This window comes from Colossoma macropomum, unplaced genomic scaffold, assembly GCF_904425465.1.
Source record: "Colossoma macropomum unplaced genomic scaffold, Colossoma_macropomum, whole genome shotgun sequence".
Lineage (NCBI taxonomy): Eukaryota > Metazoa > Chordata > Actinopteri > Characiformes > Serrasalmidae > Colossoma > Colossoma macropomum.
The window spans coordinates 7588966-7610844 of record NW_023494806.1 but is presented as its reverse complement, the minus strand read 5'-3'; the positions used below and the strand labels follow the sequence as shown (position 1 = coordinate 7610844).

Here is a 21879-nt window from a genome sequence, read left to right as displayed (position 1 = left end):
AATGTGAAGGTTCTATATCATATAGTTCTTTCTTGAAGCATACATCCAAACCATTTACTAAACAACAAGGTCTATTGGGTGAGTATGCAAAAAATAAATAGCCACATTGAGTATCACACCAGCATTCCAGTCAGAGAATTTGGTGATGGCATTTTAACTTATTTAAATATGCAGCCAGAGTAGTTACAGAGTGTATGTCTTCATACTGGACATGTAAAATGTATCAGCATGTAGAATAGCTTTGTTTATCACTGTATAAGAAGAGGATGAGGCCTGAGCTGGATGAGGTCTGTATGAGGGGTGGATGAAGCCTGTATAAGAGGTGGATGAGGCCTGTATAAGAGGTGGATAAGGCCTGTTTAACACTTGGATGAGGCCTGTATAAGAGAGGTGGATGAGGCCTATATAAGAAGGAGGTGGATGAAGCCTGTATGAGAGGTGGATGAGGCCTGTTCAACACTTGGATGAGGCCTGTATAAGAAAGAGGTGGATGAGGCCTGTATGAGAGGTGGATGAGGCCTGTATTAGAAGTGGATAAGGCCTGTTTAACACTTGGATGAGGCCTGTATAAGAGGTGGATGAGGTCTGTATAAGAGGTGGATGAGGCATGTATAAGAATTGAACGAGGCCTATATGACAGGTGGATGAGGCCTGTATAAGAGATGGAGGAGGCCTGTATAAGAGGTGGATGAGGCCTGTATGAGAGGTGGATGAGGCCTGTTTAACACTTGGATGAGGCATGTATGAGAAAGAGGTGGATGAGGCCTGTATAAGAGATGGAGGAGGCCTGTATAAGAGGTGGATGAGGCTTGTATGTGAGGTGGATGAGGCCTTTATAAAGGCCATCACACACCGGACATGTCATGTCACATCGCTTTGTGCAGCATCCACAAGTTCTAAACCATTGTTTTTAATGGACGTCAATGCACACCACTGCTCCATGACCCAGAGCACCGTTCAATTTCTCAGCGTGTCACAGCATGCCAGGTAGCATTTTGCCATTACCACATTAAATTAAAGCTATACTGAGACCACAGAAAGCCACAACAGATCACACATGGCTTGAAATTCACACAGAAAAAGGCAGTCAGTCATTCAGATAAACAGACAGATGCTAATGCTAGAAACAGCCAGTTTAGAAAGATGTAAGATACAGCCTTACTCGTATTGGTCTGACACAGCAACGGACGTGAACGCACACCCCTTCTTCAGCTGGCTTCATATAGGTGTTATGAGTGTACTTTTGATTTAGCACTGGAGCTACAAGGCCAACAATGCTAACACTAGAAATCAATAGTCACCCAAAATCTTTTCTGTAAATGCAGCTCCAAAATTTCTCTCAACCAGGTCAAACCACTTCCAAGTTTTGGTAACAATTTACTAAAGGACAGTGTTCATAAAGCTACAAGACACATACATAAGCCCTTCATGGAAACTGACATAAAACTACATAAACCTTTTATAAACACTTTACTCCCATAGATATATACATAAAGTGTACACTTGCCAACTTTGATGCCAAGTTGACATAACATGCATGTCAGGGGACTTTTTTTCTGACAATCGTTTGTCATGAAACTTTCTTGGGTGAACTGACAACAGGCTTTGTAGCTCAGTACATCTCACTGACATAATACTGATAACATCAAGCTGGCTGACCCAAAGTGAACACTCTCTGGGGCTCTTAGATAAAGTTTCTTTTACCATTTTATAAGTTTTTTTTGTAAAAACAGTTATTTCACCTGACACAGATGTCAACCTGACCGCAAAGTTAACCAAAGCAGCTTTTATGACAGTCAATGCCTTTTGGGATAAGCCTATAAATGTTTATGTAGGTTTCAGTCATTTGATGAGTTTATGATGTCAGCCTTATGAACACTGCCTTATGATAAAGTATAACCTTATAATGATCTTTGGTTATTTTTCAATAGAAAGAACAGGAAACATGAAAGTAACCTGTAGTGCCTCAATGCCTTTGTGATGTGCTTGCATACTAAGTGGAGCTGAAATTCAAAAACCTGTTGTACAAAATGGCTTCTCCCCTGCATTCAGCTACAAGTTTTGTTCAGTTTTGTAGTTCACAGTAAGTCATGCTGTACCCGAAACCACATCCACAAGTCTGATCCACCGTAATGAAGACCTCTATGAGGTCTGTGGAGGTTGTGAGAAGTTTCGGGGATGTATTTACCAAAAATGATTTGGGTGACTATTGATTTCTTCCAGCAATATTACTCTCATTGTCCCAGTTTTCAATTAAAGATGCAAAATTTATACACCAAACATGACTTGGCTGATCAGCTATTTCTGGGGTAAGTGGGAAAACTGTGTAAATTGGATTTTTTTTGGCTAAACCATTCCTCTAAACCGTAGACACCATTTGTACACCTGCTTCTTATTGATTAAATGTGTCGCATTGATTGGACTCATTTGGAAAAAGTTGTACTTTTTCTATGCACCACATTCCTCAAGTTTGGTGTGCCGGTCCCATCACGCACCATGCAGGTACTTCTGCTGGACGTAACATTTTCCTGTAAAAGATGACTGGGATCCTTTGCGGTGCAGTGCAGGATAGCCAATATTAATGCAGCGTTAGATCAGGCCTATTAGAGCTGCAGCGGATAGCCAGAATCATTAGTAATGACAGTGTGAATAATGATCCTTTTCACAGTGAGGAAATATGATGTGTGTAGTTATACAGTGTTTAACTCACTTGATGAGGCATTTCCTTTTTTTCTCCTCTAAAGGTTTCAATCAATATTGTCAATTAAAAAAAAAAAAACGAAAAAGAAAAGACCTCAATTCAGGTTTTAATCTACTTTAACACTAGAAAGGCCAAGATGGTCATTTTGAACGTTTTGAGTCTCTGAGTAAAACACAAACAGAATTAACCCCTTAAAATCCCAGGCTTATTACATACTAAGGCTTATGCAGTAGCTACAGGGACTTCAGTGCAAACAAGTTGAGCTAATAGAAGTGTGTAATAAAACTTTGGGCCTGCCAGCATGCCCATGGCCATTTAATGGGGTTAAACCCTTTTGCTGTTCCCTGACTTTTACTAAATTAATGCATGTTTTAGTCTGACATTGTTAAGAAATCAATATCACAAAGCACAAAAGTTCTACCTCATGAGTCCATTAGTGGTCATTTTGACATTACACTGCATATTTCATCTCTATGAGCAGCTATTTTTCCACTGTCCCAGCAAATTCAGTTATTCAGTAGCCTACTCTCCCCATCTGAGGATTTCTGCCATGAAATGCAATAGAGGTTATTTTTCCAGTAAAGAGCCAAAAGTCAAAAACTCAAAAGTCAAAAACACTCCTGGCCAAAAAACATCTTTTTTGGTTTTGTTTTGATTTTCTAAGTGAAAATAAGTTAACACATCCTCTACAAACCTCTCTGCAAATTTTAGTGATTATACAATATAAAATGTGCCATTACTTTTACACAGGCCACATTTTTTTTCTTCCCTATATGTTAAATTGCGCATTAAAATCTGCAGAAGTGTGTTCTCTGTATTCACACTGAAGTTATGAGTCATAATTCGAGCAGCAAATCAAAAAAGAGGTCATTTACATCCACTCACTGAGCACTTTATTAGGAACACCTCCTTCTGACTACACTCGTTGTCCATTTTATCAGCTCCCCTTACTATATAGAAGCACTTTGTAGTTCTACAATTACAGACTGTAGTCCATCTGTTTCTCTGCATGCTTTTAGTCCCCTTTTACCCTGTTCTTCAGTGGTCAGGACCCCCACAGGACCCCCACAGAGCAGGTACTATTTGGCTGGTGGATCATTCTCAGCACTGCAGTAACACTGACGTGGTGGTGTGTGTTGCGCTGGTCTGAGTGAATCAAACACAGCAGTGCTGCTGGGTTTTTTTTAACACTGTGTCCACTCACTGTCCACTCTATTAGACACACTTATTTTGTTGGTCCGCCTTGAAGATGTAAAGTCAGAGACAGTAGCTCATTTGTGTTGGTCATCCTCTAGTCCTTCATCTGTGGTCACAGGACACTGTTGGCTGGATATTTTTGTTTGGTGGACTATTCTCAGTCCAGCAGTGACACTGAGTTTAAAAACTCCAGCAGCACTGCTGTGTCTGATCCACTCGTACCAGCGCAACACACACTAACACACCACCACCACCACATCAGTGTTACTGCAGTGCTGAGAATGATCCACCACCCAAATAGTCTCTGCTCTGTGGTGGTCCTGACCATTGAACAGGGTGAAAGAGGACTAGCAAAGCATGCAGAGAAACAGAAACAGTTTATACATCGTGTGTGTGTGTGTGTGTGTGTGTGTGTGTGTGTGTAGGTTCAAAAAGTACAAACCTCTTTAACCCAGAGCACACACACTTTCCAGCCCGGTCACTTTCATGTGTGTATCTCCTGTAGTAACCGCCAAGCACAGTGTGGCTTTGAAGTGTGTGTGCACCTTCTCACATCAAACACAGCATCAATGTGTATCCAGGGCAGCTGTGCCAGGGGCTCTGGTGGGCACGCAGGCAACAGGAGGCTTTTCCAAAACCCTCAGGACTTTTAAAGGAGACTAAATTGAGCAAAGGCCAAAGCCATCAATACAGACACCAAACAAACAGCAGCAAAGTCAGCAGCATGTTCAGAGGAGATTGTGGAAGTGGAGCTTAATACATGTCTCATGGGCACAGCTCAGGAACGGCAAGCTGAAATCTGTATGCAGCTGGAGCAGCCGACTCACCATGAAGTCATCGCCATCAGTTTAGCAGTGCAGATTTCAAGCAGTTGTAATACAGTAATGTGACTCTTACACTTACGTGAAATGTCATTAACATATATTAAGTACAGTCATATAACAGTATAATAATAGAATTATTGGATATGGATAGAATGAATAGTTAGATGAATAAGTAATTATTTCATGAAAGAAAAAAGAAAAGAAAGAAAGAAAGAAAAAGAAAAAGAAAGAAAAAGAAAAAGAAAGAAAGAGAAATAATAGCTAGATTAAAGAATTAACAAATGTGAGAATGAATGAATGAGTGATTTATTTAATTCATTAATTAAATAATGACTGGATGGGTGGACAAGTGAGTGAATTAATTAATGAATTAATGGATGGATGGATGGACCAGTGGAAAGATAGATGGATCAAAGGACAGGTGAATGAATGAATGAATAAATGAACAAATACACATATGGATGGATGAATGAATGAATGAATGAATGAATGAATGAATGAATGAATGAATGGACCAGTGGAAAGATAGATGGATTAAAGGACAGGTGAATGAATGAATGAATGAATAAATATACATATGGGTGAATGGCTGGATAGATTAATCAATTAATAAAAGAATGAATGAATGAATGCATGTATAAATAAATAAAGGAATGAATGAATGAATGGACCCGTGGAAAGATAGATGGATTAAAGGACAGGTGAATGAATGAATAAATGAACAAATACACATACGGAAGAACAGATGGATAGATGAAAGAATGAATGAATGAATGAATATACATGGGTGAATGGATGGATAGATTAATGAATTAATAGAAGAACGAATTTAATGAATGAATGCATGCATGCATGCATGCATGCATGCATGAAATGAATGAATGAATGAATGAATGAATGAATGAATGGATACACATATGAATAATTGAATGAATGAATGAATGAATGAATGAATGAATGAATGTACATGGGTGAATGGATGGATAGATTAATGAATTAATAGAAGAATGAATTTAATGAATGAATGCATGAATGAATGAATGAATGAATAGATGGACCACTGGAAAGATTGATTAAAGGGCAGGTGAATGAATGAATGAATGAATGTCAGTATAAAGACTGTATCCTATGTTCTGTATGCCGTAATGTGTTCCCAGTGAAACTCCTCTCACTGATATGTGATGTTTATGAGAGAAATAGCAGGAGTGTATAAACCCTGTATCCATATTGCTCTTATCTCTCTGTAGAGGTGGAGACACAGAAACATGGTTATCCTGTCTGTCTCTGGGCAGCGATTAAGACCAACTATCATCACTTTGGGTTTAATCTCCACACGAGGGGCTTACAAAGAGAAATGGAAAACTGCAGAAAGATTAATTAGTTTTCTTTGAAGAAGTTCATTTCTCTCCCTGCACCTCTTTTTCACTGTTCATGCACTCTGTGCTTAAAGTCTATTTTGGTACTGTGGCCCTGTACATGACTCAGAGTAGTATGTGCTTCCAGTGGTTCATTTCAGGAGGGCTTGAGTTGCTGTGAAGATTTGGCTTGATTACATTTTAGCAGACTGACTAACATTTCTGAGTCATGAAATGACTTACCAGCAAAAAAATCACATGTGAATGAGTGAGAATTAATGGGGCTATAAGGGGGCTGTATCCACAGATCCATTCTTTCATAGCAACTGTTGCTAGGTTGAACAAGCTGTTGGTGTCATACTCAGATTAGATTAGATTTCTCTATGGCAAAAATGAATGGGATTCACAAAAGTTGCTGCTATTGCACCCTGCCAATAACAAAATTGGTTAAAACCTCAAATTTTATCCTACATATATTTTTCCTCTGAATGTTACTGGATTGTCTGAATTATGAGTTCATTAATAAGTCAAAATATGAATTTTGCAACATATGAGCTAACACTGCTGCACAGTGTCTTATGACATCATAACACACACAAAAACCCCAAACAAACCTACAAGCTTTGTAAAACATTCAAACATTGTAGCTGGTGTTATTATATAATAGTGAAATTTAATAGTAAACTTTCTTTCATGCAACGCCATTTCAGTGGGCAGGAGTGTTAGCTTGTGTTAGCTACGTAGATGGATGTAGCAATGTTCATATTTCGACCCCTTAATGGCCACATAATTCAGAGGATCCACTGACATTCAGTGGAAACAAATATCGCTGCTGTCTGAAGAAAACCTTGTATCTCCATTTTTGTTGTTTTGGGGTTTTTGGCATAATGTGAACATGCCTGTTGCTCTTTACATTGTGTGTAAATTTAATGAAGTATAGACCAAAAGAAACGACCCAAAATGACTTGGGGGGGGAAAAAAAGTCTGGTTCCATTGACTTACATTAAAAGTAAAGTAGGTTTTTTCCTTCTCTTGTAAAATTACCATTTTGTAGATATCAGCGATGTGTAGTACAAAACACATCCAGTTTGGAACCTTTTTGTGCACCACAGGGCATAACAGAGATGATTTTTGAAACTTCCATTCTTTCATTTTTTCCATAGAGAAGTTCAGCTTAGACGTAGAGTTGTTACTGTGGGCGTGATGCTGATTTCAGAATGATGCATGACTTCAGAGGCCCATAGATAAAATGAAATGAGGAAATGGTAGCGAAATGGCAAATTTGTTGTCGCCTAAAACAATAAAACTCCACATCATTGCTGAGCTCAGTGGCATTCATTAAATTTGTTGGGTTTGTTGTTATTCTTTCTCAATACGTTTTTTGCAAACTCATTGTCTTAATTGATTTAAGTAATTAGTAAAGTCTGAATCACCAAACTCTTCTGAGAATTATTCATTAATGCAGAGAGGACTGAGTTCTAACAAGTTTATTTCTTTAATTTTGCAGCAAATTAATACAAAACAACATTTTGCTCAAATTTATTAAGCTACATTAATTCCTCCCCGTTGCTGCCAATACATATACTTGTGTAGTTCTCTCTTCAGTGTGTTATGCACATTATTTCCACCCTAATTGCAACTAGACCCCTCTTTATCACAATCACTCCTTTACTGACATCAGCCAGTGTTTGTAAATGGCTTGCTTCCTACAGCAATGAACAGATGGCTCAGATTAGACAAGAGTCAATCATTTCTGAGATTGTTTCTGTTTTTTTTGTCATTCTGTTCATAAACTGTTTATAGTCTGGCAGTAACCAACTGAACACCTGTGAGGCTAACATCAGGGTTGACATCACAAAAACATGTAATATGCATCAAAACATAGCCTTTAGCATTGAGAACATGTTGTTATAACCTGAAAAAATAGCATTATGATCAGAGAACTGATGACAGGTACAAACAAGACCACCGCTGGGAGGCTTTTTAGACAAACTCTTCACTTTGTAGGACTCATTTAGTCATTAGTCATTTAGTTCATTTTAACTAGCTCTAGCTAAGTAACTAAGTCATTATAAACACAATGGTAAGTGCTCCAAGATTTGCCTTCAATAAGTGAGTAAAATAAACCCAAAAGCAAGCACAATTGTTATATTTAAAGGTGAAATTCAATTCGTAAATTCATTAGATTGAATGGGATCCTAGCCTACGTCCCATGAGGCTTTAAAACAGGCACCAATTTTTACCTACTGAACACATCTGTGGGCGGAGCCTGGACAGGTTAATTGATAAATGCCTCCTCATGTTAATGTGTGAGGGTTTACATGCTTGCATGCTGCAGTCCTCTGTGTGTGTGTGTGTGCAGCCACCTCTGATGGTGTTTGTACAAATGTTTGCTGAGTGAATGAAGGTGCGGGGCTTCCCTCACTCAGAGCCGTTTACAAAGACGACAGCTGAAGCTTCAGTGCTGGCGGACATGAATGCAACACACAGCAGGAAGACCAGCTGGATCTCTGCCAAGAGCTGCAGGATTTCAATAGCAATGACTGTAACACAGTCACTAAAAATAAGACACCTGAAGCAGAGAGAGAGAGAGAGTGAAAGAGAGAGAGAGAAATAATGTGTTTGTGATTTGGGAAGTGTTTGGGAACTGAGGAGACCAGTTGCTGTAGTTTTGTAAGTGAAATATTTCCTCATTCTTGTTTGATACAGGATGTCAGCTGCTCAACAGTTTGGGGTCTCCTTTGTTGTATTTCTCATTTCATAATGTGCCAAATGTTATCAGTGGTGACAGATCTGCACTGCAGGCGGGCCAGTTTAGCACCTGGACTCTTTTAATATGAAGCAATGCTGCTGTACTTCCCTGAAAAAGATGTTGTCTGGATGGCAGCATATGTTGCCAAAACATGTATATATCATTCATCATTAATGGTGCCTTCACAGATGTGTGCATCACCCATACCATGTGCACTAATGCACCCCGACACCATCATGAATACTGGCTTTTAACTGTGCACTGATAACAAGCTGAGTGGCCTTTGGCCCAGAGGGGACAGTGTCCATGATTTCCAAAAAGAATTTCAAATGTTGATTCGTCGGACCACAGGACACTTTTCCACTTCCTCTCAGTCCATTTTAAATCAGCTCAGGCCCAAAGAAGGCGGCGGTGTTTCTGGATCCTGTTTATAGATGGTTTCTTCTTTGCATTTTAGAGTTTTAACTTGCATTTGTGGATGCAGTGACAAACTGTTTTCACAGACAGTGTTTTTCAGAAGCCCGTGCAGTGATTTCCACTGCAGAATCATGTCTGTTTTTAATGTAGTGCCGTCTGAGGGCCCAAAGATTACACAGCAAATATTGGTTTTCAGCTTTGTCCCACGTATACAGAGATTTCTCCAGATTGTCTAAATCTTTTAATGATATTATGTATCATAGATGATGAAATCCCCAAGTTCTTTGCTATTTTACTTTGAGAAACGTTATTCTTGAATTGTTGCACTATTTGCCCCCACAGTCTTCAGAGTGGTGAACCCCTCCCCATCCTTACTTCTGAAATACTATGGGATGCTTTTTTATACCCAATCATATTACTGACCTGTTGCCCATTAAGAACCAGGTGTTTTTTTTAACATTACACAACCTTACCCACCTTTTCAACGTTGTGTAAAGTTTTAATCAGAGCTAGCTCAATTTTCCACATTGTACAGGTATGGTAAATACCAAACTGACCAATCACATTGTTCCTGTTGTCATAGTTGCAGTCCAAACAAGTGTGCATTGAGATGGTGGCAGAACTGCTCATCTTGCTTGTGGTAGAGCACAAAAGCTTTTACAGCGATGCCCTATTCCATTTTCTTTCTGCGTTCATAGGGAAAAAAAAAATCCGACTTGAAGTGAAAGTTCTATCTATATTTTTCATCCAAAAATATCCTTCTTGTTTGGCGTTTAATCAGTTTTACCTTGCCAACACTGCAACAAATGCTTTCTGAGTTAGTTTCCACCACTGGTAAAATGGCATGTGTCTTGTTTTACATCGGTGTAGCATTTGCATCTGTTTCTGGTTCTTCTGAAATATTCAGTGTGTGCAATTAAAATCCTTCCTGTCACTTTTCAAAGGCAGAGAGTCCTCCTGCATTTTAATGAAGCTGTATCAGGCTGCAGAACAGATTTGCTTGTAAACGGAGCCACAGGTTAGGTTTCCAGGCGTAACCTACATCCAGATGGACTGATTCTGAAACGAAGGGAAGTGTAAATAATATTTCTGGTCCAATGCTGAAATATTTCCTCACTGGTGGAAGGTAATGGATGCTAATTTGGAAGCTCAACAATAGAAAACTGGGGCACTAAACATCTGCTCCACTGCTTTGAGTTTAGTATGAATGTATTTTAAATTCAAATATAAAAGTGTTATTTTAGATACAACACTTAAAAAATAACCTGCATGGTGAAGATAATTGATGCCTATTTTAAATCATAATCTTAAAAACAAACAAACAAAAAAGTATTAAATAGCTGCTCTATTTCTGAGTTCAGTTTTGAATAGATTTTGTACCTAAAAATATACAAAGACTTTTATTAACCCCATAAAATCCCAGGCTTATTACATACTAAGGCTTAATATTCAGTAACTACAGGGACTTCAATGCAAACTAGCTGAGCTATTCTTAGGTTATAGAAGTGTGTAATAAAACTTTGGGCCTGCCAGTGGACCCTGACCATGTAAGGGGTTAATTCAGCATCTGGCCCAGCATACTAAAACATGCTGGACCATAAATGAGAGCCACTGTCTTAACAAAGCTAACATATCTCATTTTTACTGACCACAGCTGCAGACTGTTCCCAGTTTTATTCACCAAATGTGAGAAGATCTAAAAGCTTCATTTACACCTGGCATTAACGTATGGCACGGGTGATCCGACAGCACTTGTGGACAGAGCAGGGGTCCAATTCATGTCCGAACTGCACTGTTTCCATCATTTCAACCACCTTCTGTGGTGGTCAGGGACACATTTCTAGTTTGAACACCAAAGTTTCCCAATGCATCCACCACAGCAATTAAGGACCATTTAATCAACTGTGTCATCACAGCAGAGACAAACACAGCTGCATAGCTTCTTTCTTCCCATCCTCTTTCACTTGTTTATAAGTTCTGTTGGCAAACCATGCAATCTAACAGCCCATACATTTACATGAACAAGGACTCACAGGACTGTTTTGTCTGTCCACTTTACACTTGCGATCAGATCACTCGAGATGGATGTGAATACCAGGCATGAACAGTACGAAGAGACCACATTTCATGATAAATGATACAGATGATAGAGATGCATTTTCTGACCCTAAACCCACTAATACATACAGCCTTTTATACTGGCCACACAATGCTTTGTTTCTCTTGTTGCTAGCGTCATGCCACTAGAAGCATCAACGATGAACCGCGATGACCATGTCCATCGGTTTTCCTAAGAATTTGTAAGATAATTTGATTGTAATGCACAAGAAATACCTTCTTTCATTCCTAAAAAAGGATCAATGGATGATACCCCATCCTATCAAGATTTCACAGTCCAACAGCCCATAAACTATTTTTATGGTGACTATAAACTATATTTTTGGTGAAATTTGTATTTATGTGTGACTCAATGAGCTTCAGAGAAGAATTGGACCCCTGCTCTGTCCAGTTTAGCAGCCCATAAACTACAAGCCCCAGTGCCACCCCAACAACCCCCCACTCCAACATGCCATTGAACTAGGCCAAGCTATAAAATATAGGTTTATTAAGACACTAAGCTTCGGAGATGAATTGGACCCCTGCTCTGTCCAGTCTAATACCCATAAACAAAAAGCCCCAGTGCCACCCCACACCCCCACCCCCCACCCCCACATACATCGGTAGCTATTTCTTTTCAGACATTTAAACAAAAAGACTTCATGACTTTTTATATCATTTAAATATTAAAATTGTTTTACAAAGTAAAAGCATATTTGGACAAAACCTTAATTTTGTTTCTTTTACATAAATTGAAAATGCCAGTTTTTTCATTATGCTATATAAACATTTAATGGGTGAACAGAAATGGTGCAAAATTACTTGAAATGCCATGTTTTTTCTTCTCCTGTAAAGTTACCATTTTGGAGATACAAGGTTTTATTCCAGCAGCAATGATATGCAAACAAATCTGCAATGCAGCTCACATGAAATAATAATGCTACAGCGTTTAACCCTTTAGTTCCCAACAGAGTTTGAAAACACTCTTGTGGATTACTGACAATTTTCAGTTAGAGAGGCTCATTTTTTTTACTGTTTCAAACAAAAATATTTATCATAAAACCAGGAGGAAAATGACATTGATTTAATTTGAGGACGAGTGTCATCTGTTTCATATGAATGTAACACCAAGAGATAGAAATCGAAAGGACTGAGAGAGAAAATGATGGGTAATGTAATGTGGAAAACACATATAAACAAAGAACCGTTCCTATAAATAATGAATGGAGATGTAGAATGAACTGTCTGCAAAACGATGTTCAAGTGATGCTCGTGAAATTAGGCTATAAACAATCATGTCATACCCCTGTAATGTTAGGTAAAGGCTGATATTTCACACATCACACCTTTTCTTAGAAATACTAAAAAAGGAAGTTAAAAGTTTGAATGGTAAACAACTTTTGAAGAAAGAGAAATAGCCAAGTAAACCTTGATTTGTTTAGCTTACGTTTTGACTGTTGAATGACATTCAGGTAAAGAAGCTGAGCATCCTCAGGCACTCGTTTAGCCAGTCTGTGGAGCGCAGCATTGCTAATCATTTAGCTGATTCTTATAAGATATGAGCTTGAACTTACTTCTGCATCATCGCTGCTATTTAGATAAGAACTCTTTTGTCTCCTAGTCTGACATTAGTTACAGTGCACTTTAATAGTTTCTTGGCCTCTAAAAAAGGGGGGATGAATAAATGTGCAAACTATCTGTGCATTCATTTGTTTGGCTTATGTTTTGACTGCTAATCGACATTCAAGTAAAGAAGAAAATTGAATGAAAATGAAAATTCATAAAACAGTTGTTGGATCAAATCTTGCTTGAAGCCTTTGTTTTATGGGGGGCGGTCATGGGCTGGAGGTTAGGGAACCAACCTTGTGACCAGAAAGTCGCCGGCTTGATCCCTTGAGCCAATAGTATGTGACTGAATTGCTCTTGAGCCACGCACCTAACCCGCAATTGCTCCCTGGGCGCTTTGGTTAGGGGTGCTCACTGCCCCCTAGTGTGTGTGCATTCACTAGTGTGTATGTGAGTGTTTTACTGCACAGATGGGTTAAAATGCAGAGGTGAAATTTACCCGTTGTGGGACTAATAGGGATAACTTAAGCTGAGCATCCTCAGTCACTCTGAACACAGCTTTGTTAATCAGTTAGCTGATTCTTATGAGATATGAACTGTTGTAAATCTACACAAATTTTTTAGAAAATATTAAAATTACAATCCTGAGTGCCATAAAGGTAGCAAACGTTAGCAAAGCAATTTGAAATTGGCTATTCATTCAGTAAATTAGCTAAAGCACACCACTAAACAAAGATTTGAAAAGAATTATGTCTTAAACTTCATCACTGCTATTTAGAAAAGAAAAGAAAAAATCAGACTTTTTTTTTTGTCCTGGTCTGATGCTACTTTTAGCACATCTTAATAGCTTCTTGGCCTCAAGAAAAAAAAAGGATGAATAAATGCACAAAACTATTTTTGCATGAAAACTGATATATATATATATATATTTTTTTTTATTAAAACATATAGAACTAAGAATTTAAAATATAGTTTGTGATGAAGGTCAATATTTCCTCAGCTTTCTATTGGAACTCACCTCAGAATATGATGGCCATTACAGTGAACTGCAGAGTGGACAGCAGAGGCCACTGCGGGGTCTAGAGGGTTAAAAGTATGAAAAGATAAGCTTGGTGTATGAAGCTGACCATCGTTACGTTGATTGTGATTGGGAACCCACTGAAGTTTGTGGTTTATCCATTCTTCTTCTTTTTTATCACTACATCCCTGAAAATATCTGTGTACTTGGTGAAGTGGAACAAATTTAATGACGCTGATTTTGTTTGGACTCTCAGCCCTGTGGCCATTTATCAAACTTATACCAGAAATAGCTCTTCTAGTACATTAATATCACACTTCATATATCCAATATATAACCCAATGCATTAAAAGTGGTATGCGGCAGCCATGTGCCCCACGAGTGCCACATATTTCATAATTATGATTTTGACATTATGACTTGACAAGTGGAAAATTGCATATGACTGAATGATGATCGGTAATGCATATAAATGAGATGGCTCAGTCAACCACAAGCGCCTCGGTGTTAGAAGCTTTTAACAGAGCGGTACGGATGTTATGGAAATCCCACCGCTCGCAGCCAGCCATCATGATGCATGAGAGTGGGTCTTTAAAAGCTGGAACAATATGATGATCCCTCGTCTTTCAGAGTCACTAATGTGTGATCATTTTAATATCTGTCGCTGATGATAATGTCACTCATGCATTGTTTAATATTCACGCATATTAAACATTCTCTTTTGTTGCAGAGATTCATATTTGATCCGGAGTTGCAGAGTTGAATACACTAAATTTGGAATGTTAGCACTGATTATAATAGTATTCAACAAAATACAGCACTGTGCAAAAGTCAGAGACCACCCTATTTATTTCATTTTCACACAAAAGAGCCATTCAATGTTTCTATTTATTCTATGTATTTTTTTAGCCTCAGAAAAAAAGCAGAAAACATATATATTCAACAGGAAAAAGCTTCAACAACTAAACATAATATCAGATCTTTCAGGGTTTAGTGTGTCCACCCTTTGCTTTTATTACAGCTGCTATTCTTTTCTTTTTTTCAAAGAAAAACTGAAATCAATGGGATATTTTTCCACACTTTCAAAGTTCTTAGAAGTTCTTAGTTCTTAGAAGTTGGTTGCATTTCCTGCTTCTCACCATCCAAATAATCCCTAACACATTCAGTGGTGTTGAGGTCTGGACTCTGGGGTGGCCAGTCCATTGTTCTGAGTCTGTCTCCTTTTCTCAGTGAGGGCTTCTCGACAGCTACACATCCTTTCAGACCCATAGCACTGAGTTGTCCTCTCACAGTGGAAGGACGGCTGTGGATGTTTTCAGATCTGAAGCAGCTTGATTTTCTCCTCTCTCTCAAAGATGAAAGCTTTAAGTGCTGTTTATCTGATGGGAACAGTCTTAGTGGTCTATCAGGTCTTGCAGTTATTAGTCCCATTACCCCCCCCACCCCCCCCCCAACAGTTTAATAAAATTCTTGTCCTTTGACTTTCTTCTTCATTGTGTAAGTGGATCATCTTGTATCTAATCACCATTGAAATATCTCCTGAAAAATTAATAACTTGTGCTTAATGGCTGATTGGAAATTAAATAAATGAAGGGCAGTTTATCTTCTACAGTGCTGTAAGTGCTTAATGTTGGCTCTGGTTATTTTCCAGTGTAAGAAATAAGTTCAGAGAGTTAAGCCCCTAATATTTTTGGTAAAATCTGTGTTTGTGTGACTCTCTTTCAGAGATCCGTGAGGCGTTTAAGGTGTTCGATCGGGATGGGAACGGATTCATCTCGAAGCAGGAGCTGGGCATGGCCATGCGTTCTCTGGGCTACATGCCCAATGAAGTGGAGCTGGAGGTGATCATCCAGAGACTGGACATGGATGGTGAGAAGAAACAGTCCATCAGCTTCACACAAAAAACACAACCAAACTATAGTTTAGGAACTTTTGCCCAAAAGTTTCTAGATACCTGCTCATCTGACACTTCTTGGGAAACCAAAGGTATTAATATGGAGTTCCCCCCCTTCACTGCAGTAACATCCTCTACTCTTATGGGGAGGCTTTGTACTATATGTAGGTACATTGCTGTGAAGATTTGATTTGTATTCAGCCACAAGAGAATTAGTAAGGTCAGGTACCAGTGTTGGATGATTAGATACTGAATGGAGCTTTTCTGATGCAGTTCCATTGCTCCACAGCCCAGTGCCAGGGGACTATATACTCTTTAAAGCAGATACTTGATAAAGTGACCTCACGCTTATGTGCAGCTGCTTGAGAGCATCCTATTTTATTGCCAGTGCTTTTCTATGCAGATTATACAAGCTGTTTGTGCAAAAATGAACACCTGTGTTGGTAACACTTAAAAAAATGGTATCTTGTCAAGTAAAATTATCTTAAATATAGTCAATAAATCTAATATTTCTCCTGTTGAGATTGTTGTAAGCTTAATTTAAGATTGTTAACCTTTTTACTAGACACATTTTACTTGTTTTAAGTTATCTCACTGTATTGGCAGATAATTTTGCTTGTTTTAAGAAACGTACAAATAAGCTGGATAATCTTATTATAATTCCACAATCATCTCAAAATGGGAAATATTAGATATATTGACTAGATTTAAGATCATTTCACTTTACAAGATAACATTTTTCTAGCACAGAGAAGGTCAGTCAAGGCTCCATACTTTGCACATTTTTTTTTTTTTCCATACTTCAAAACACCTACCCCAGCAAAGGAGGAGCTTGTTAATTAGTTAATGAGTTGAATCAGGTGTGCTAGATGAGACAAAGCACACAGATGTGCATAGTGTGAGGGTGAATGGGTTTGGGAATCCATCTCCTAGCATAGTCTATGAGAAAAGTCTTTTAATTCTTCACAAATTCATTTAACATACCTACATGACCATTTGTAAAATAATGAACTCTCAGTTCATCATAACTATCTCTAAATGCTTCTTCATCCATTAAGATCCATGCTGGATCACAAATGACTCCCTAGTACCTATATAAATTGTACTACGTAAGTCATGAAACTTCCTGTGCTGAATTCCAGATGACTTTCTATTAGACATGAGGCTCTATTTGTGTATAGATGTTGCTATTTCATGACCTACATGGTGCACTACATATGGAGTAAGGAGCTATTTGAGATTCATACTCCTCATAACAAATGACGTGCTAATTTCTAATACTCGGTTCTCCCTCTGCCCCCAGGCGATGGACAGGTGGACTTTGAGGAGTTTGTAACACTGCTGGGTCCGAAGCTCTCTGCTGCTGGAATGCCTGACAAGTTCAATGGAACAGGTTTTGACTCAGTGTTCTGGAAGGTGATTATTTGGCACCTCACGCTTATTAAAACTGACAAGAGACACACACTCTTCTGCTGCTGTCTTACACACACACACACACACACACACACACACACACACACACACAGACCAAATCAGGAACTTAAACGCCCTCCCACTCACTCTGCAGTTAACCGCTCATTAAGCAGTCAAACAAAGAGGTGCTTTGCAAATTGCTGTAAATTGCATCCACAGCGGTGCTCATGTATTTTAAAGCTTTAGAAAATGTGTTGATATCAAATGTACATTTTTATAGGTGCATTCATGTACATTTATGTAGACTGTCCACACCTTCCATTACCATGTTAGGGTCCAGATCATATCTGAACATAATTTAGTTGGATTCTATTTACACTTTTCACTAAAATGCATCCCCAGTGTGACCAGATCAGATCTGATTTTACATCAACACATGCATCATTTCAGTTTTAGTTTTGTTGACTTTTTCCTGTGAGTTGTCAAGCTGGACTTGGACACTTTCGTCAGTCCAGAGTTCAGTCCTACATTATCTTTCATTTCCATTTTCACCCTCTCAGCTTCTCATCTGCACTCAGCAGATGCATTTCTGCTTACATAACTGCATGTAGAAAAACCAAAAACATTCCATTAATGCTAAAATGTGGTCAAGATCTGTTTCTGGCCACCTCCAAATGTGGTTTCAGTGATCTGATACTAATCCGATCGCAGTGTGTCCTGGGGAAGTTTACCTGTGGCTTTTCATGTGGTCATGTGAAATCTGTATGTGATCTGATCACCATTGCATGTTGATACAATGTGTAAACAAGCCCTGCTGTAGTTCAGTGGCAAACCATGACTAAGATCTAGGCCTTGCTTGGCTGTACAGGTAATCTAGATACCACAGGAAAAAATGATTAAATCATTATAATATATAAAAAAAAATATATATATATATATATATATATATCAATGGTAAGATGGTTTAGGTGGTAAGCGAACAGTCAGTTCTCATTGTCGATATGTGGGAAGTGGGAAAAATGAGCAGGCATGAAGACCTGAGTGACTTTGACAAAGGCCAAATTGTTATAACTAGATGACTGGATTGGAGCATCTCCCCAGTGGCAAGGCTTGCGGGGTGCTTCTGGCCAACAGAGGTGAGTCCCTACCAACAATGGACCGACAGAATGGCTTCTGTGGCACAAATCAAAATTCACCCCTTCGTTCCAGTGGTATTCCCAGATGACAATAGTCTCTTTCAGCAGAATAATGAGCTCTGCCACACTACATGTATTGTTCGGGAAAGGTTTTAGGGATACAATCTGGTCGAGCATCTGTGGAATGTTCTGAAACTATAAGACCAAACTGTGGTGCCTCCACCTCACAACTAACGTGACTTAAAGATCTGCTACTAACATATGGGTACCAGATACCACAGGGCATCATTAAAGGTCTTGTAGATTTTGTGCCTTGGTGGGTCGAGCTGTTTTGATGGCACATGGAAAATGAGAGTTTTACACGATCATCATTCAGTAAACACGTCGATTAAAATCCAAACCCTGAATATTAACAGAGAAGCAGTTTAGCCTCTATGCTACCCATTTTATAATGTCATTTTTACCTTGTTTTGTAGTGTGATATGCAGAAGCTCACAGTGGAGGAGCTGAAGCGGCTCCTGTACGACACATTCTGTGACCACTTGTCCATGAAAGACATTGAGAACATCATCATGACTGAGGAAAACCACATCGAGAACCCTGAGGACTGTCAAGTGGACATCGACTGTGAGTTCATTAAAGCTGTCAGTGTGTGATTCTGAATGTGACATCATATCTACCTTATTAGAAACATCTAGCCTGTAATTTCACTTACTGGCCAATTTATTAGAAACACCTAGCCTTTACTTCCACTCACTGGCCCCTTTGCAAGAAACATCTACCCTTTACTTCCATGTGTTGGCCACTTTATTAGAAACACCTGCCCTGTACTTTCACTTGCTGGTCTCTTTGTTAGAAACCACTACCTTATAGTTGTGCCATATATGTGTACTGTTGCTGTACAGTTTGTCAGGCGTCCTTTCCTCATCCATCATTGGTCAGTTTCTGACCACAGGACCATTGTTCCATTATTTTGGGTGGTGGAGCATCTTCAGCACAGCAGTGATTCATTTAATAGTATGTACTCATTCCCTTTTTCCTATTTCGTTCTATAGCATCAAGTCCGACCCAGCAGGTGAAGCAGACGTGCGTGAGGAAGAGTCTTATCTGCGCCTTCGCCATTGCTTTCATCATCAGCGTTATGCTCATCGCAGCCAATCAGGTGCTCCGCAGCGGTATGAAATAACAATGTCGTCCCATCACAAACCAGAGAACAGTGAACACTGACAAACGACTAAAAACAACAGTGGCAAAAAACAAATCTACAAACAAGTATTCACACCAGTCCAAATAATGACTGTGATCCAGACTGTTTAATCTACCAGCTAAACTTCTCAATGGAAACCACAAAGCGTAGACCTACTGAAAGAAAGAAAGCAAAAACATAAAGGAAAGAAAAGGAGTTAAGAGGTTTCATGGGATCCACATGATGAACAGGACATGTGAGTTCAGAAATGATTAACTCTGCTCCTTCACCTTCTTGCTGGACTGTCATGGTCCACCCTGGACTTTGGAGATGCATGGAAACCTCAAGGATCCTCCTGCTCCTCAGTGCATGAAGTGATGCATGGATTTACAGTAGTCTAATAGCACCTGTAGAGCTCAGCTGTGCATCCCTCCATCTGTATATCACATCTGGACGCGATGTGTAACAGTAATGGCCCGTCATGTGTGTAGGACAGTGGAGGAGTTGGAGGTGTTGTTTTAACACGGAAAGTGAAGGTGTATCCATACAGTGTATTTTGATCCATTTGCATGATTCTAAGGGCTGTTTAGGATATGCTCATGCTGTATAAGTGTGTGTTACGTGTTGTTTATCGATTTACTGTGGGTTCTTACCTTCTGCACTGAGCAGATTATAGTAATACTCCACACTGCCAAAGGGGGGCACAACAGCCCTGAAGTAATGTTTTGAGTTTGAGTCGAAGAAGTTACAACACTGAGACATTTTGAGACGTTTGTAGTTTCTTATTTCTTTGGAACTGGTAACTGAGAGTTGAACCTTTTGAAATAATGTTTAACAGCATTATCTGTTGGGTTGTTGGGTAGATAAGCATGTTGGCTAGTTGTTTATGGGCCAAACCTGTTCCATGATCTGACGATAGCTGACCCTAGGCCTAACCCTACCTACAAACTTTGCCAAGGCCGTGCTTGTAATCCACAGTCTATGTAATAAGATTGTGTTGTGGATGTACCTATTAGAGACCTAGCATGGTAAGGTACCTGAAGCCACTGCTCCAGAGGTGCATTCCCAGAGCTGTCCCCAATGAACTTACACTGATTTATGCCAATTTTCTGTAAGATACATGGCAGAATCAAAAGTATTCATGTTTTTTTTACAGAAAATGTCTGAATATAATTCATTTTTTGCTCAACAATTAAACTGAAAAACCAAAAGTCTTACCTCCTGAGACCAGAGTATACCATAATCTGAAGCGTTTATTAAAATAAGCAGTGAAAATAAATAAATAAATAAATAAATAAATAAGTAAGCCTAATCTGGCAAGCTAACATACCTAGCTATAATTTGAAAAAAAAAAATGGCTAGCTTGCTGAGTTATTGATTCATGAGTAATATTCTAAGCAAATTAGCACCATTTCTATTGGTCCAAACAGTATAAAATATTCTCACAGTGTCTTGACTTACTTGCTTACCTTGACTTCATTGAATAAAAAGCTTAAGCTGGCAAGCTAACATAGCTAGCTAATGCTAGCAAAGAAAAATGGCTAGCTAGTGATTCTTGAGTAGTATTCCAAGTAATTTCTATTGGTCTGTTCATCATTTAATGTCCACACAGTGTTATTAATAGCCCTGCTGGAAAAAACAGCATATCGCCAGAAAAAAACAGCATATGGTGGGTTTTGAAGTTGCTATGCTGGTTAGCAACAATGGAAGTTCTGCTGATCACCAGCAAAACCAGCATATGCTGTGTTTTGGATGCTTGTAGAGATAAATTGACTAGTAATGTAGCTAGTGATTCTTTTAGTACTGCTAGACAAGTTAACATCAGTCACTCTCATAATTTTTAAAGCAATTAAACACAGACATACATCAAATGTATAACCTGAAATTGGGCATCATTGAAGTAAACATCTGCAGTTTAAATAAAAAAGTATGGTGACTAAGTGGCTTCATGTGACCTTGTATAAAACAATGTGATCAGCAATGTAGGTCTCTAATATTTACATCTATGGTTTTGTGCAAATGGGGTCAAAGGAAAAGGAAGGTGATGGTAAAGATGAAAGATGGGGTTAAACTCAGGACTTCTAGGTGTACAGCAATACCTGTGACTTGACCAAGATTGACCAGCTGTGTTATATGAACTGCTGTTAAAGATTGTGCATCTTTATAACACCACCACCAACAACAATGACAACAATAACAACAACAACTCTCCCTCTCACACACAAATACCAATCAAATGAAAAAATCAAAGGGTCAACTTTCAGTTCCCAGTTTCTGAAAAAAGTGAACTGTGTCTGCTTCAGGAGACACTCTGTTAATCATG

At 38.8% G+C, this 21879-nt stretch overlaps 1 protein-coding gene across 1 annotated transcript in view; it reads left to right on the top strand.

Moving 5' to 3' along the window:
* LOC118827319 (calcium-binding protein 7) overlaps positions 1–19639 on the top strand; it is a 48227-nt gene extending 28588 nt beyond the window's left edge. The window contains exons 2-5 of the mRNA XM_036598630.1: positions 15653–15796; positions 17125–17237; positions 18847–18997; positions 19426–19639. Of these exons, the coding sequence (XP_036454523.1) occupies positions 15653–15796; positions 17125–17237; positions 18847–18997; positions 19426–19556 (539 nt within the window). The 3' untranslated portion in view covers positions 19557–19639. The remainder of the gene's footprint in view (positions 1–15652; positions 15797–17124; positions 17238–18846; positions 18998–19425) is intronic.
* Positions 19640–21879: the final 2240 nt, after the last annotated feature.